Below are 13,254 nucleotides of genomic sequence, written 5' to 3' on the forward strand. Positions count from 1 at the left end.
GTCAGTCCAATTAGACCCCTCCGCTCGCGTAATTTATGAACACTGATTGTAGCCGGGAAAAGATTCAGTGCACAAATACCTTCAGAATATATAAACATCCGATAACTGACAAAGTGATCATCACGTACCTACTTATAGAGTTACGCTGTTTTATTTAGTAACATAAACAACAATAGGATTTGAATTGTAATTCGAAGTAAGTACACTCATCATAATTTCAATACTATTGGTTCGTAAAAATAGATAAATAAATGACAGCTTTCTTCAATTTCGTGACATTATAAATACCAGAACTATCACGGTGCCATAGAAAGATAAATCTAAAATAGGTAGGTAGGTATACGTATATGTGTAAAGTAAACAACTTAAAAATGAAAAGTAACAAGGTTTCAATAAAAAATTAAATAAACAAAATCAAATCATTTTTGGAAGTCACGAAAATGAAGAGGAGCTTCTTCTTCTTATTTAAGAACTCTTGTCGGTGTAATTTTTCTTTATGATCTGAGGGGCACTCCCACTGCGCCCGGTTCTAACTTTGAGTCTTTAATATTTCCTTAATTCTTTTTCCTCTCTTTCTTTCCATGTTCCCTTCTATAACGCTTGTAATAAAACTGTCGTGACGTATTAGATACTCAAACATCTTTCCCCTTCGGTCCCCTATTGTCTTCAATAAGATACCCTTTTCCTGCACCATTCTTAACACCGCCTCATTACTTTTTCTTTCTGTCTAACTTGTCTTGTGTAAGAATGGAGTGACTTGGACAGAAATAAAAAGTGCCTCATTACTTTTTCTTTCTGTCCAACTGATCCCTCCTTTCTTCTCTGGAACCCTATCTCAAATGTTTTAATCGTTCTGCGTCTCTGCATGTTATTTATTATCCGTGTCCCACTACCATACAATGCTCGAAATGTACACATTTATTAGTCGTTTCCTAGCCCCTTAAGACATTTTTTATTTTAAATGATGTTTTTATTATTAACAACCTTTTTAGCTATAGCGATTCTTGAAGCTATCTCCGAGTTCCTCAATTGCACATCAAACTGTCCAAGTTTATAAATTTACTAATTTTATTCATTGATTTGTTATTTAGCTTTACAATTAGCTTTCTAGAAATGGTCAATAATGGTTTTTTGTTTTTAATTTTCAGTCCAAATTCTGTAAATATAACATCCACACACGATATTAGCTCTTGCAATTGGTGAGCATTTTCAGGTAAGGTAGCTATGTCGTCTGCAAACTATATGAATTGTAATCACTTCTCCGTTAAATTTAACAGCCCCCTTCTCTGATTCTACTACTTTCCTGAATTAATGAAATATGATGGGTTAGAGCGTCCTGCCTAACTGCTTGTCTGATCTTTGAAGATCCGTTTCATCCAGTGCTTGTTTCTTGTCGAGGAACTGGCACGTCATAAAGCCGCAGTTGCTCACAATGCAGGTGTTCTGATAATTACTGATTATACATTAAGTAATGCAAAATAAGTACTATCTATACAGCGCGCACGTATAATTGACAAAAATTTAAAGGATATTCAGCAATATCCTAACGCAATATTTGCAAAAAAATCATTGCAAAATGTATATTATATTATTATAGCCACGTCTGCAAAATGACAACTTTTCAGGAGAAATGATGAATGAATGAAGATGTTTAAAGATTCTATGAACGGAATTAGTCGATAAACATTTTATGCTTAAATGTAGGTGCTATAAATTCTTTAATAGGAGTAGTTTTGGCTTATGATCACATGTGGCTTATTTACACCGAGGGTACGAAGTAATATATAAACTATATATATTATATATATAGCGCACACACTCAACATAGCCTGGGTTTCATCGCTGCACTAGGTTCCTTCACGTTTGGATACCACTTTCCACTTAACATCAGGTGGAGTGGAGTCATTTGCCTGTCATGTATAAAAAAAAAAAAAATAAGAGTTACAGTTACTCTCCATTCAAATCAATCATTAATTGAATCAAATCATTTTGAAATTGACCCAAATATTTTTGTCACGTATATATAGGTATATATATAAAGGATAATCTTAATCAGTAATTTTCAGGTAAGTTTTTTGTACTCAATTTTGGTGACAATTTTTATCATTTAATTACTCGAATATATCATCGTGTCCACACTCGAATATTAAATAATGCTTCATGATGATATTCTATAAATGATTAAATAAAAAGAAATTATCACCAAAATTGAGTAAGTACAAAAAACTTACCTGAAAATTAATATCAAATAAATGATGTTAACGTATCATAATGATCTTATGTTATGATCGTAGGTCATAACTAAAACTTTCTATACATCAATTTTTTTTACAACAATCCAACAGAACGACAATGATTATTCTGGGGTTACTGATAATCCTTACGTGTGCGTACTGTGCGTACTGGGTTGCGCGGGTGCAGCGCATAGATCGCATGACTGCCGCTCTACCGGGATCGCCGACGCTGCCTTTATTAGGAAATGGAATGATGTTTTTTGGCACCACTGAAAGTAAGTACATAATAATAACAGTGCTCAAATACTTGTTTTCGAAACTGCGTTTTAAACATTACCCGAGCATTATGGCCTAAGGACATTACCCCTGTTATTGAAAGAGAAATTTATCCAGCAGTTGGTATATGTTGGTTAATGCGATAATGATTGAGTAAAGCAACAGGTGGAAAACAGGACTGAACAGAAAACTTGCTAATAATCTATTCTAAATTTCTAGGAAGTTTTCCTTGGTACTTAAGAATGTACCCACACTCACTCAGAGTCCAAACTCAATTATACTCATGGACTTATTTAGAAGAACGCTAAAAGGAATTATGTTAACAACGTTCATATACCTGCCACCGTGGCCGAACGGTTATCATACCGGACTGCCACGCAGAGGTCCCAGGTTCGATCCCGGGCCGGGATAAATATTTGTATGGCCTACATTTATTTCTCTCGTGAGTTTGGGTGTAATTTGTCGTTGTGTATGCGACACAGGGTTTTCCCAGTGGCTAGGGCTAGGGCTATGTTGAGTGTGTGCGCTATATGAACCACTGGCTACATTTAACTGAATAATTAATCTAAATCAAAAGACAATTTTGAAGTAATTCTTTTTTAAAATTAAACGTTGGTATATATGACTAGGGTATTTGAACATTGTTATCATAATTTAACCTTTTTAGCGTTCCTCTAAATATTATATCGTTGAACGTATTTTTCTACATAATTATTATTGATAATCTACCAAGGCAATAACTATACTATAGTAAAACAAACAACCAGTCACATTCCAGAGTTTATTTGCTGTTGTTCCATAAATGTTAATAAAATGTAATGAGATTTTCAAGAAAATAAACAATAGACAATATTACATGCTCTACTACTGCTTGTTTCGTATTTATCCTTGATCATAACAAAATTTGTTTGTACGACGCTACATTGTGGTGTTCCAATGTTAGTAATAGTTTTTGTTTTCAGAAATATTACAAAAGCTTAATGAAGTAGGGGATATTGCTTTAAAAGCAAAAGGGGCAATCAAAATTTGGCTTGGTCCGAAACTTTACGTTGGTATGTAAGCCTGTATTATAGAAAACAGAATGTAAAGTACACTTGTACCTATACTTATCGAACTTAGAATTTTTTTAAATAATGAAATATCTTATAAAATCAGTATAAACATGATAATTTTTAAAAGGACATACATATTGGTGACCTTTTTGTTTCAGCCATTGCGAATCCAGAAGACGCACAGATAGTGCTGGAGAATTGTCTAGATAAAGATGTTGTGTATAGATTTTTGCAACCTTGGCTAGGACACGGTCTTTTTATTGCACCTCGTGAGTACATAATAAATACTTTACACTGTTCTATTACTTTTTCTTTAAGTGGACTGTAGTTTTGTCTTTAAAACTTTTCGCGACAAAATTTATACGCGTTAAATATGTGAGCAGCTGGTGGGGAGAGGCAGAGGTAATTGGTTGTACAGTAATATTCTCATCTACAAACAAAAAACGACAGATCTGATTGGCACATCAAAAATATCGTTATATGTCACGCTCTATTGTCTATGATTTTTGTGGGTTGGTCTTGATCGCTTCCGTAGGTTTACCCTCGAGACCCTACAAGTGACCCCTAGGTGGTGCTAATCGAGTAACAATTACTGATGGTAGGCTTGGGCCGCGACTGGTTACGTCATCGTCGAGGCGCCAAACGGTATTTCCGTGTTGCAGCTCCTGTTCGTGAGTTGCCGTTAGGAGGTCGGGTCTGCAAATTTACATTTTCTTCTGACGACAAGTTATAGCTGCTTATACAGCCACACTGAGCACTGGAGGCTAGTGGGAATAGAAACACGGTGCACCGCTGGTCGATCATGGGAAGTTGGGGTACCAACTAGCGGGAAAAACAACCCCTGAAAGGCTGCTCCGCCACACAACGAAAAATCCCGGATTGCTCCACCTTGCCGGTTGGCGACCAGAGGGGAGGACCGGATGGCTTGCTACTTATTGAGCACAACTTAATGCCTCGTTCAACTGCCTTCCGCCTGCATATTCACTTCTCCAAAACAACTATGAAAAGCATAAATGGAAAAGTATACATAGCGGTTTCACGTCCTCCCACTAAAAGTGCACCACACCAACATCCGAGGTTTGCACTCAAATCTCAATCCGGTAAACTTGTTACGCCGAAGGTACAGCATTAAGACAATATTCCGTCCTCTCACACAGCTGCAACAATTGCTTCACTCTCCAAAGGACAGAGACCCTCTGGGGGACCCCGGTGTCTATATGGTTCCCTGTGACTGCGGCAAGTGTTACGTCGGCAAAACGAGACGGAACGTGGCTACTAGGCTAGCAGAGCATATCCGATCCATAAAGAACCAAGATGTCAATGGATTTGCGGTGGCAGACCACTTTCTGAGCTCCGGTGCTGGTCACTACATTCGGTTTGATAAAGCTAAGGTTTTAGCGCGGGAGAAGAATTTTTTTTTTGCCCCGCAAAATCCGAGAGGCTATTGAAATAAGTAGGCGACGAAATTTTAATAGAGACGGAGGCTGGAGCTTGATACCGACCTGTAAGCCGTGTCTTCATGGCGCTCGGTATGCAGCTGCAGATGTTAGTGGTAATGACGTGGTGAGCTCTGTGTGCTGGACTGTTCCCGACAACAATCCTACGGACAGCAGTAGCGAAGAAGAGTTCCAGGACGCGCTGACGCAACGTATCAGCCTCCCGAGTTCCCCACTGCGGAGTGCGTCATCGGCGCGCGCGCAGAGAGCCGCAGCGCGCAGTGCTAGACGTGACGCGGTCGAACGTTGCACTCAACCCCTGAAGAAGACCATCGATTATGGTTGAAACTAGTCGGACCGCTTCCGACTAAAATACTACGCGAGTAAGTCCCGTTACTTTTATATTATAAGACTATGGAACGTGTACTTAATCCTCCTAATAACTGTCTCCTGTAGTACCTTGAAAACAACGATTTTCTCAGTGACCAGTACGGATACCGACGAGGGCGATCTACAGGGGATCTTTTTGTGTACGCCTCACACCTATGGAGTGATTGTGGGACTCAGGATTCCATACTATCCGCAACTCTCTTTCTGCTGCATATCATCGATTACGTTAATTCCTTCCTTGTTAATAACTTCGCGTATGCTGATGACAGCACAAATTGTAGACAGATACAGACCAATGCATGGGTCAGTGGTTAGTCGTTTTAATTTGACACTTAAGGTAGTCTCCGATTGGGGCGATGCCAATCTTGTCAAATTTAACGCTGCCAAAGCGCAGGCATGTCTATTCTCCACTAAACGGAATCCCTTTGACCTTTGATAACCGACCACCTCGGCCTTGGAATGGGCCTGTCGCTCAATTTGAACTCGGCAGTTACATTGAATCCATGGCTTAAAACGCAGCTATGAAGCTTGGCATCCTTTTTTGGCTTCCAGCTTCCAGCATCCAGCTTTGGCTTTTTCAAGGTAAGGCGTACTGCACACCGGGACAGTTGCTTCAAATATACCAAGCACAAGTCGGGTCGTGGATTAAGTGCTACTGTCACCTATGGGATGGTTCTGTTAAATACCAACTGACCACACTGCTTTACTAGAAAAGTGTACCAAGAGGCTTATAGGTGACTCGGATTTAGTAGAGGCAAAGGTGCAGAACCTTGAATACCGCCCCGTAAAGTTGCCCGCATAAGCAAGCAACTTTACGGCTGTTCTACAGGATATATCACTCATTTTATTCCGCCTACCCCATCCCGTAGGCTGGGGTTCCACGCCTATGTTGTGGATATTCCAAAGATATAAACGAAGCGTATCGCTTCCACATTTATATGGCACACGGCAAAATGGTGGAATCCTCTACCTGCAGACTTGTTCCCCTAACGTTGTAAGTTGGGCTTTTTAAGGCGAGAGTGAATAGGCACTTTTAGTAGCAGTAGAGCTCCTTATGAAAGAGTTCGTTCAGGGAACTACTGCCACCTTATCTATTTCTGTCGCCAAGCAGTAATGTAAGCATTACTGTGTTACGGTTTTGAAGGGTAAGAGTGCTGGTGAAATTACAGGCACATGGGATTGTCAACTTATGTCTCATGGTGACAGGCGCAGCGGCAGTGCCCCTCAAATCTTTGCAATTTAAAGCTCTGAGTGGCAATGCAACTGTTATGGACAGGCGTGTACCTTATCATCAGGTGCACGACCTGTTCGTCCCGTCACTTGATATTAAAAAAATTAAGTGTACATGCTACATTTTCGACCTCATCGTCGCTTTCTATCAGGTGAGATGGAGGTCCAATGCGCACTTATTTTTAAAAAAGTCTCATAGGTCGCTACTTCAACCGCGTTTCCCTAAAGCAATAATGCACTAAAACAAAATGGGAGAACGAATGTATAAAATAGGTAAGTACGTACATATAGCACAAGAATATAATTCGAAATCAATATTTTTCATATCTGTTCAAAATTATTCTTAATTCGTTGTTAAATACAACAAATAAATAAATCATAGTATTATAATAAGAAGTAATTTGTATTCACCTTGATTGGAGTTATAAAATCTAAATATTTAGATATTTTTAGACAAGTAAAGTTGCTGCTATATTATTAACTGCTGAACTTGTGGCTATGTACATATAATAAGTGCTATATTTGTGGGTAATTTTTGAAGACCGTTCAGATAAAATTCTTTTTCTTTCAATTGCAAACATGATCATTACATTACCTTAGTTACTATACAAAACTGCACACAGCTTAATACATAGTATTATTATATTAGAAGTGAAACTATTTTTATTTCGGATTCAGGATCGTGTTTATTTCTTCACAAACCAACGTTTCAGTCTTTTTACAGGTCCAATGGTCACGATAGACTGGTCCCAATAGTTTTATTTATTGTGCATTGTGCAGGCAATGCTTAAGGAAATCGAGTGTTATTAGTTATTACATATATTTCATGTCACATGGGAGTAAGATTGCCGTTACTAATAAAATTTATATTAATATTTAAAAAATCCTAATACAAAAACACTAAAAACGTCAATAAAGCATTTATAAGCCAACTACTCGTCATCGAGGTCAATTCTGTGAACCCAAACACGAAAGTTCTCATAGAAGTAGTTGGAAGTTAAGGAGGTCAGCAGCCTGTTGTGCTTGCAACTTGTTGAGCAAGGCTAACCTATTGCTGAAGTGTCATTACATTTACATATCATAACAAATTTCAAGGCGATTCACATTACGGCGGAAAGGATTGGAAGCGAATTTTTATAACGGTATTGTACAAAGCATAATAACTTTATGGCAATTTGGGCAACGTACAAACTAGATACGAGCAAAATAACTAATAAGGACGCGCGTCTACTGGAGAATTCTCGGGAATACCTGCGCATTCGCAACAATTCTCGCGGTTGCCGTCGGTGACGCCTAGTATCCGCGAAAAGCGGGCGGGCGTGAAAGCATGCGCAACGCGATAGAAAAAACACGGAATCAGGTGAAAAATTGATCTGTTCGGTGCAAAAATATGTGATTGTCCAAGTATAGCGACAAAAAATCCAAGAATAATAATGCATGAGAAAAAAAATCATAAAAACTAGGTGGATAGAGACATACATCTTTGCAAAATATTTCATGTCAAAAAGTTTTTGATAAATCGTAATATGAGGAAAATATCCCTATTTTCCTCATGGAAACGGACCATCTAAAGGCGCGATGCAAACGGCAAGCATTCCGACCATGTCCAATCAATTAAAATTAAAAACAATTAAAGAACAGTGTACGATAATTTAACTGTAACTGAGTTGGGTAGTTTGCAGCATTAGATTAGTGTTACCGTATTATTGTAATGTCATCGGACTTCCATAGTATACTAAATTTCAAGACAATAGGTACTGACAAGTGGAAGTAAAATAAATATTCACTTGAACTGGTAGAAGAGCTGATAATTTAAACAGGTGAAAAGACGTTTATCAAACTGCGATGTCGTAGCTAATACGTCTATGTCTTATAACGAACGTTTATTATCTAACTTACTAACCTAAAGATACTGGTCATACACTACAAAACATTGCTAAGAACCATCCGATTAAGCCAGCCTTCAAATAAAAAAACAACCGTATTGACATCAGTCCGTCCATCTGGAAGCTACAATGCCACAGACAGAAATACAAACACACAGACAAATTCTTCAAACATTCAAACATTTTTTGTGTTAGGGGTTAACAAATATTGACAAATTGTTATGATAACAAATAATTTGATTAGATGCCTGTTATTGACACGTGAAATGCCATGAAGCTATTATTGACTTTGTTAGAACATGTTTGCGATTCTCATTAAAATGAAATTTTCCAGCAGTTTTTTTCATGATATCAAACGGCTGTCTGTGTGTGTTTTGTAAATAAAGTGAATATAAACTACTTAAATATACTTAAATCGAAAATAAACGGTGAATGTTTAAAGGGAGAAAAAGTTATCGAGAGCTTCATTATAGTGCAATTGTGCCCATTCTTAGCATGAGGGGAAATCGACCAAATTCTTGCTCATCATGAAACGTTTCTCTACCGACAATGGCGCTACTTAAAGCATAAGATGACAGGAAGAGGAACTCTCCACTGTAGTCAAAAATTTCCGTTACGCACAAATAGAAGAATTGCTATTACTATGCCATATTCATTTCTTAAATTTTCATTGCTGTCACACCAAACCGGTGAGCCAAGAGTGGCAATTCTAATATTTGAATTGAACTCTATGTCATCTACTATAAGAACGGTCTAAAGTGTGAAGTGGCTAGTTGGATGAGCTTTTGTACAATATTCCAATTTACTATGAATATATTATGCACTTACTTTGCAGTGAACTTATGGAAAACTCATCGTAAAGTTCTCCTCCCAGTGTTTCACAATAAAATAGTGGAGGAGTATCTAGGAGTTATTGCAGAACAGGCGCATGTGCTCGTCAAGCGGCTCAAGGAAAGAGCCGATGGACGAGAGTTTGATGTACTCAAATATATCACTGCTTGCACCTTAGACATCGTGTTTGGTAAGTAATAAGTTGATAATTTGTCGTAGCACTAGCTCCAAAATGTTAATGCCTAAAGTATAGAAGTTCTGTTCAATTCTCAATTTCTCATTGCCATAAAGTGGACCAAAACAAAACATGTACGTGAAAATATCATAAATTGGACGAAACAAAGCTAGTTTTTTTTATGATATCAAATTAAGAGACGAACAAGTCGTGCACCTGGTGGTAAGCGACACGCCTGTCCATGATAGTTGCAGTGCTAAGAGCTTTAAATTGTAAATATCTGAGGGGCACTGCTAGTGCGGCCGTCAATCTGAGGCATAAGTTGACAAGTCCTATGTGCCTGTAACTCCACCAGCACCCCGACCCATCAAAACTGGAACACAGTAATGCTAACAGAAATAGGTAAGGTGGCAGTACTTTCCTGGACGAACTCTTTCACAAGGAGCTATGCTGCTTCTACTTATATATTGCATAATAACGACGCAACATATACATATATACAACCAGGGTATAAGTAATTATACCCGGCTGAAAACGTGTGAAATCACCAAGCCGCATTGGATCTGTGTGGTGGACTATATAGCCTTAACTATTTCCTTAAAGAATGCCCGACCCTGGGCAGTGGGTTCTAATAATTCAGAAACTTTTGCGCGTGTAAGTACAACAACTCACGGAAGTTTAAAAAATACAGACGCACACACAGACGTATTCATTCATATATATTCATATACATAGATAATGGTGGTATTAGTTTTCTTACTGAAAAGCACGTTTATGTATGCTGGAAGTCAAAAAAGATTAATTTTCGAAAACAACTTTGGAGTGACGTTGCGTCATCAACGACAAAAAAGTTACACTACCTTTCATAATATGATAGGATGAGGTGCATAACTTTTTAACCCTTAGTTACTTGCACGAAGAAAATCACACTACTACTCGTATGGTATCATCCTCACTGACCATAATTTGTTGGGAAGATTTCTAATGAACTAATAATGGTATTACATAAAAGACTCAATATTATATACATAAACAATACAAACATGTTCGCTGTTTGAATTGTGAATAATTTATCTTTTACTTACTTTTAAACTATTATCATTTACTTGTCTTTTTCACTAAAATAATGTATTTTTTATTTTCTTTTCCTAACTTTCATGTCTTGTCCTTTGCCCCTAACCTATACCGCAAAAAATCGAAGCGACTATCCTATTCAAAATGGATAGATGCCCTTTTATTATTTAAGTAAGCTATGTACAAAAGAGCGATTATTAACACCTAGGTGCGCAGTTAATGAACCAGTGTATAGTTATAATAAAAATAACGCACACACTCAACATAGCCCCGCACTAGGGAAACCCTGTGTCGCGGGTGCCATGGACACACACATAGACAACCACAAATTACACCCAAAGTCACGAGAGAAATAATTGTAGGTCATACAAATATTTCTCCCGGTCCGGGAATCGAACCTGAGACCCCTGCGTTGCAGTCCGGCATGGTAACCGTTCGGCCACGGAGGCAGTTAAAAATAAAAATATAACGGAATTTATTATAACTTACAAAGTTATGCGATAGTAAATACTTGCGTCTGAAATTTTGAACCGTTTGTCGTGTTCATCGCGGAGATAAACTCATGCCCAAGCCAAAGGCATCTATTCCACACGAAGCCCTGCAGGACCTTTAATGAGTGGTGTCTATGCTCATTATTTAAACTAAATATTCTTTGTTGCGATTTGGGGAAGTCAGGTTTTTTGAAAATGAGGCACCTATCCCACTGCGGCATTTATCCCGGTGTTATATATAAGAAAGTATATGAAATTTTAGAACTTTCCAATTTAAGCATTTATAAATAAGTTGTCGACTATTTTCGTTCGCTGATTCTTTAAACCTCTCCTCCTCTCCTTGAAAAATTATCATTTTGCAGATGTAGCCTTATTATACGAAAGGTTTTATTTATCGTTTCCAAAAATATGAATAGTTTGTATCCGTAATAATGTACATATATTGTATATAGAAACTGCAATGGGCGAGCGCATGAACGTCCAACACTCTCCTGACACGCCATATCTGCGCGCGCGACACACAGTTATGGAGATTCTTAACATGCGTCTCTTCAAGGTGTGGCTACAGCCTGATTGCCTCTTTAACCTGACAGCCTATGCAAAGCAGCAGAAGGACAATATAGAGCTAACGCATAAATTCACTGATGAGGTAAGTAACTCCTAAAAACCGACCTAGCTTTTTATTCTTATTATTTTATTTTTCCTTTGAATACATAAAAATATTTGGACTTCTACCTTTTTAATATCCTATATCAAATTTTAAAAAAAAGGAAAATTAGGAGGTTGTTGTTATAAAGTTTTATTTGTGCTATGTGACCAAACTATTAATTAAACAAAAAGATATTAGCCTTATCAATAGCAGACTTTCTAAATTGCACACTACCAGCTTATTAAATGTGTCTATCATCAGGTTTGGTAAATCAATAAATTTCTTTTTAATGAGATTTTTTGTGAAATAACTCCTCTAATTTGATTATGAAAACAAAGATCGAACACACAGAAAAATTTTTCGTCCATCCGGTGGAACTTGTACCTATGTCCATGCTGTACCGTAGCATTGCTCTTTACCAACTGAGCTACCGGTCTAGTTACCGAGCCGATGAAATTCTGTATGTGTTTTCGTTATAGATCTTTGTTCTGCCTTTCAGCATTCGTCGCGTCGCCGTTAGTAACATCTAGTGAATAACTTTTTGATTATTTAATACAAAGATCGAACACAAACAAAAATTCCTTCGATCTGTTAGGACTCGTACCTGCGTCTATGTGCCAAACTAGGGCCATTTTTTTGTTTGATCTTTGTATTAATAGTTATAACTTATAACAAAGTAGTAGAGTAATTTCACATAAAATAAATATATATCATGGTAGTAAAACATGATTACTCTGATCACACGAGTAGATCGATAAAAAATACGATGTCAATCGTTTGTTGCTTACATATTCACGCGTTTTGTGTTGTTTCAAGAAATTGAGCATTATTGTAGGCACCTATGGATTACATTTAATATTCACATGCTTGTGGAGATGATTGAACAAGTACTTCTAATTCAGGTGGTGAGAAAAAGACGCGTTGAATATGAATTGAAGAAAAAAAGGAATTCCGTCACTTATTCACAAAAAACCAACGGTAAGTTTAATTTCACTCTCTCGTACATTTTACCCACTGTTTTTGTTTTCTATATTATTCTCACTTATTGTAGCATAAGTAGAACTATAAAATACAATTCTACTGGTTCATGATAAATATGACGCTATTATGTTGAAATATCGAACTAATATAATAACATGGTACTCTATAAAGATCGATCTGCAGCCAAACGACACAACATACCCAACCCCAATTTTCCTGTCAATTAAAATATATATATGTATATAATTAGCACCTTCGATGTAATAAGGCCACATCTGCAAAATGACACCTTTCCAAGTTTAAATATTCTACAAACGAAATTAGTCGAATTTGCTTTTATGCCTAAATAAAGTAGGAGAGTTAGAAATAGCTCGAATTCGAAACAATGGTCGGGTGTCGTCAGTCGTGTCACTTCAAATCGACCAGTTTAACTTGAGCTTTGCTATAATGAACAATAATTGAAAAATTACATATTTAATTACCGATGAAATGTGATTCGGTTTGTTTTGTAATTAGATGTTTTGCTGTTTTTCCCACACCACCGAATTG

General features: G+C 37.3%; 1 protein-coding gene across 2 annotated transcripts in view; it reads left to right on the forward strand.

Annotated features, from left to right (window-relative positions):
- The window catches only part of LOC113231301 (cytochrome P450 4g1-like), a 21,425-nt gene continuing 8,171 nt past the window's right edge, over nt 1–13,254 (forward strand). The window contains exons 1-8 of one of the 2 annotated variants that reach the window (XM_026465563.1): nt 1–196; nt 1,149–1,213; nt 2,346–2,509; nt 3,473–3,562; nt 3,721–3,831; nt 9,340–9,525; nt 11,528–11,724; nt 12,627–12,702. In XM_026465563.1, the coding sequence (XP_026321348.1) occupies nt 2,353–2,509; nt 3,473–3,562; nt 3,721–3,831; nt 9,340–9,525; nt 11,528–11,724; nt 12,627–12,702 (817 nt within the window). In that variant the 5' untranslated portion in view covers nt 1–196; nt 1,149–1,213; nt 2,346–2,352. The remainder of the gene's footprint in view (nt 197–1,148; nt 1,214–2,345; nt 2,510–3,472; nt 3,563–3,720; nt 3,832–9,339; nt 9,526–11,527; nt 11,725–12,626; nt 12,703–13,254) is intronic. The other variant, XM_026465564.1, reaches the window with a different exon arrangement.

The sequence above is a fragment of the Hyposmocoma kahamanoa genome, unplaced genomic scaffold (assembly GCF_003589595.1).
Source record: "Hyposmocoma kahamanoa isolate Upper Pololo Valley unplaced genomic scaffold, ASM358959v1 65, whole genome shotgun sequence".
In the NCBI taxonomy this organism is placed as follows: Eukaryota; Metazoa; Arthropoda; class Insecta; order Lepidoptera; family Cosmopterigidae; genus Hyposmocoma; species Hyposmocoma kahamanoa.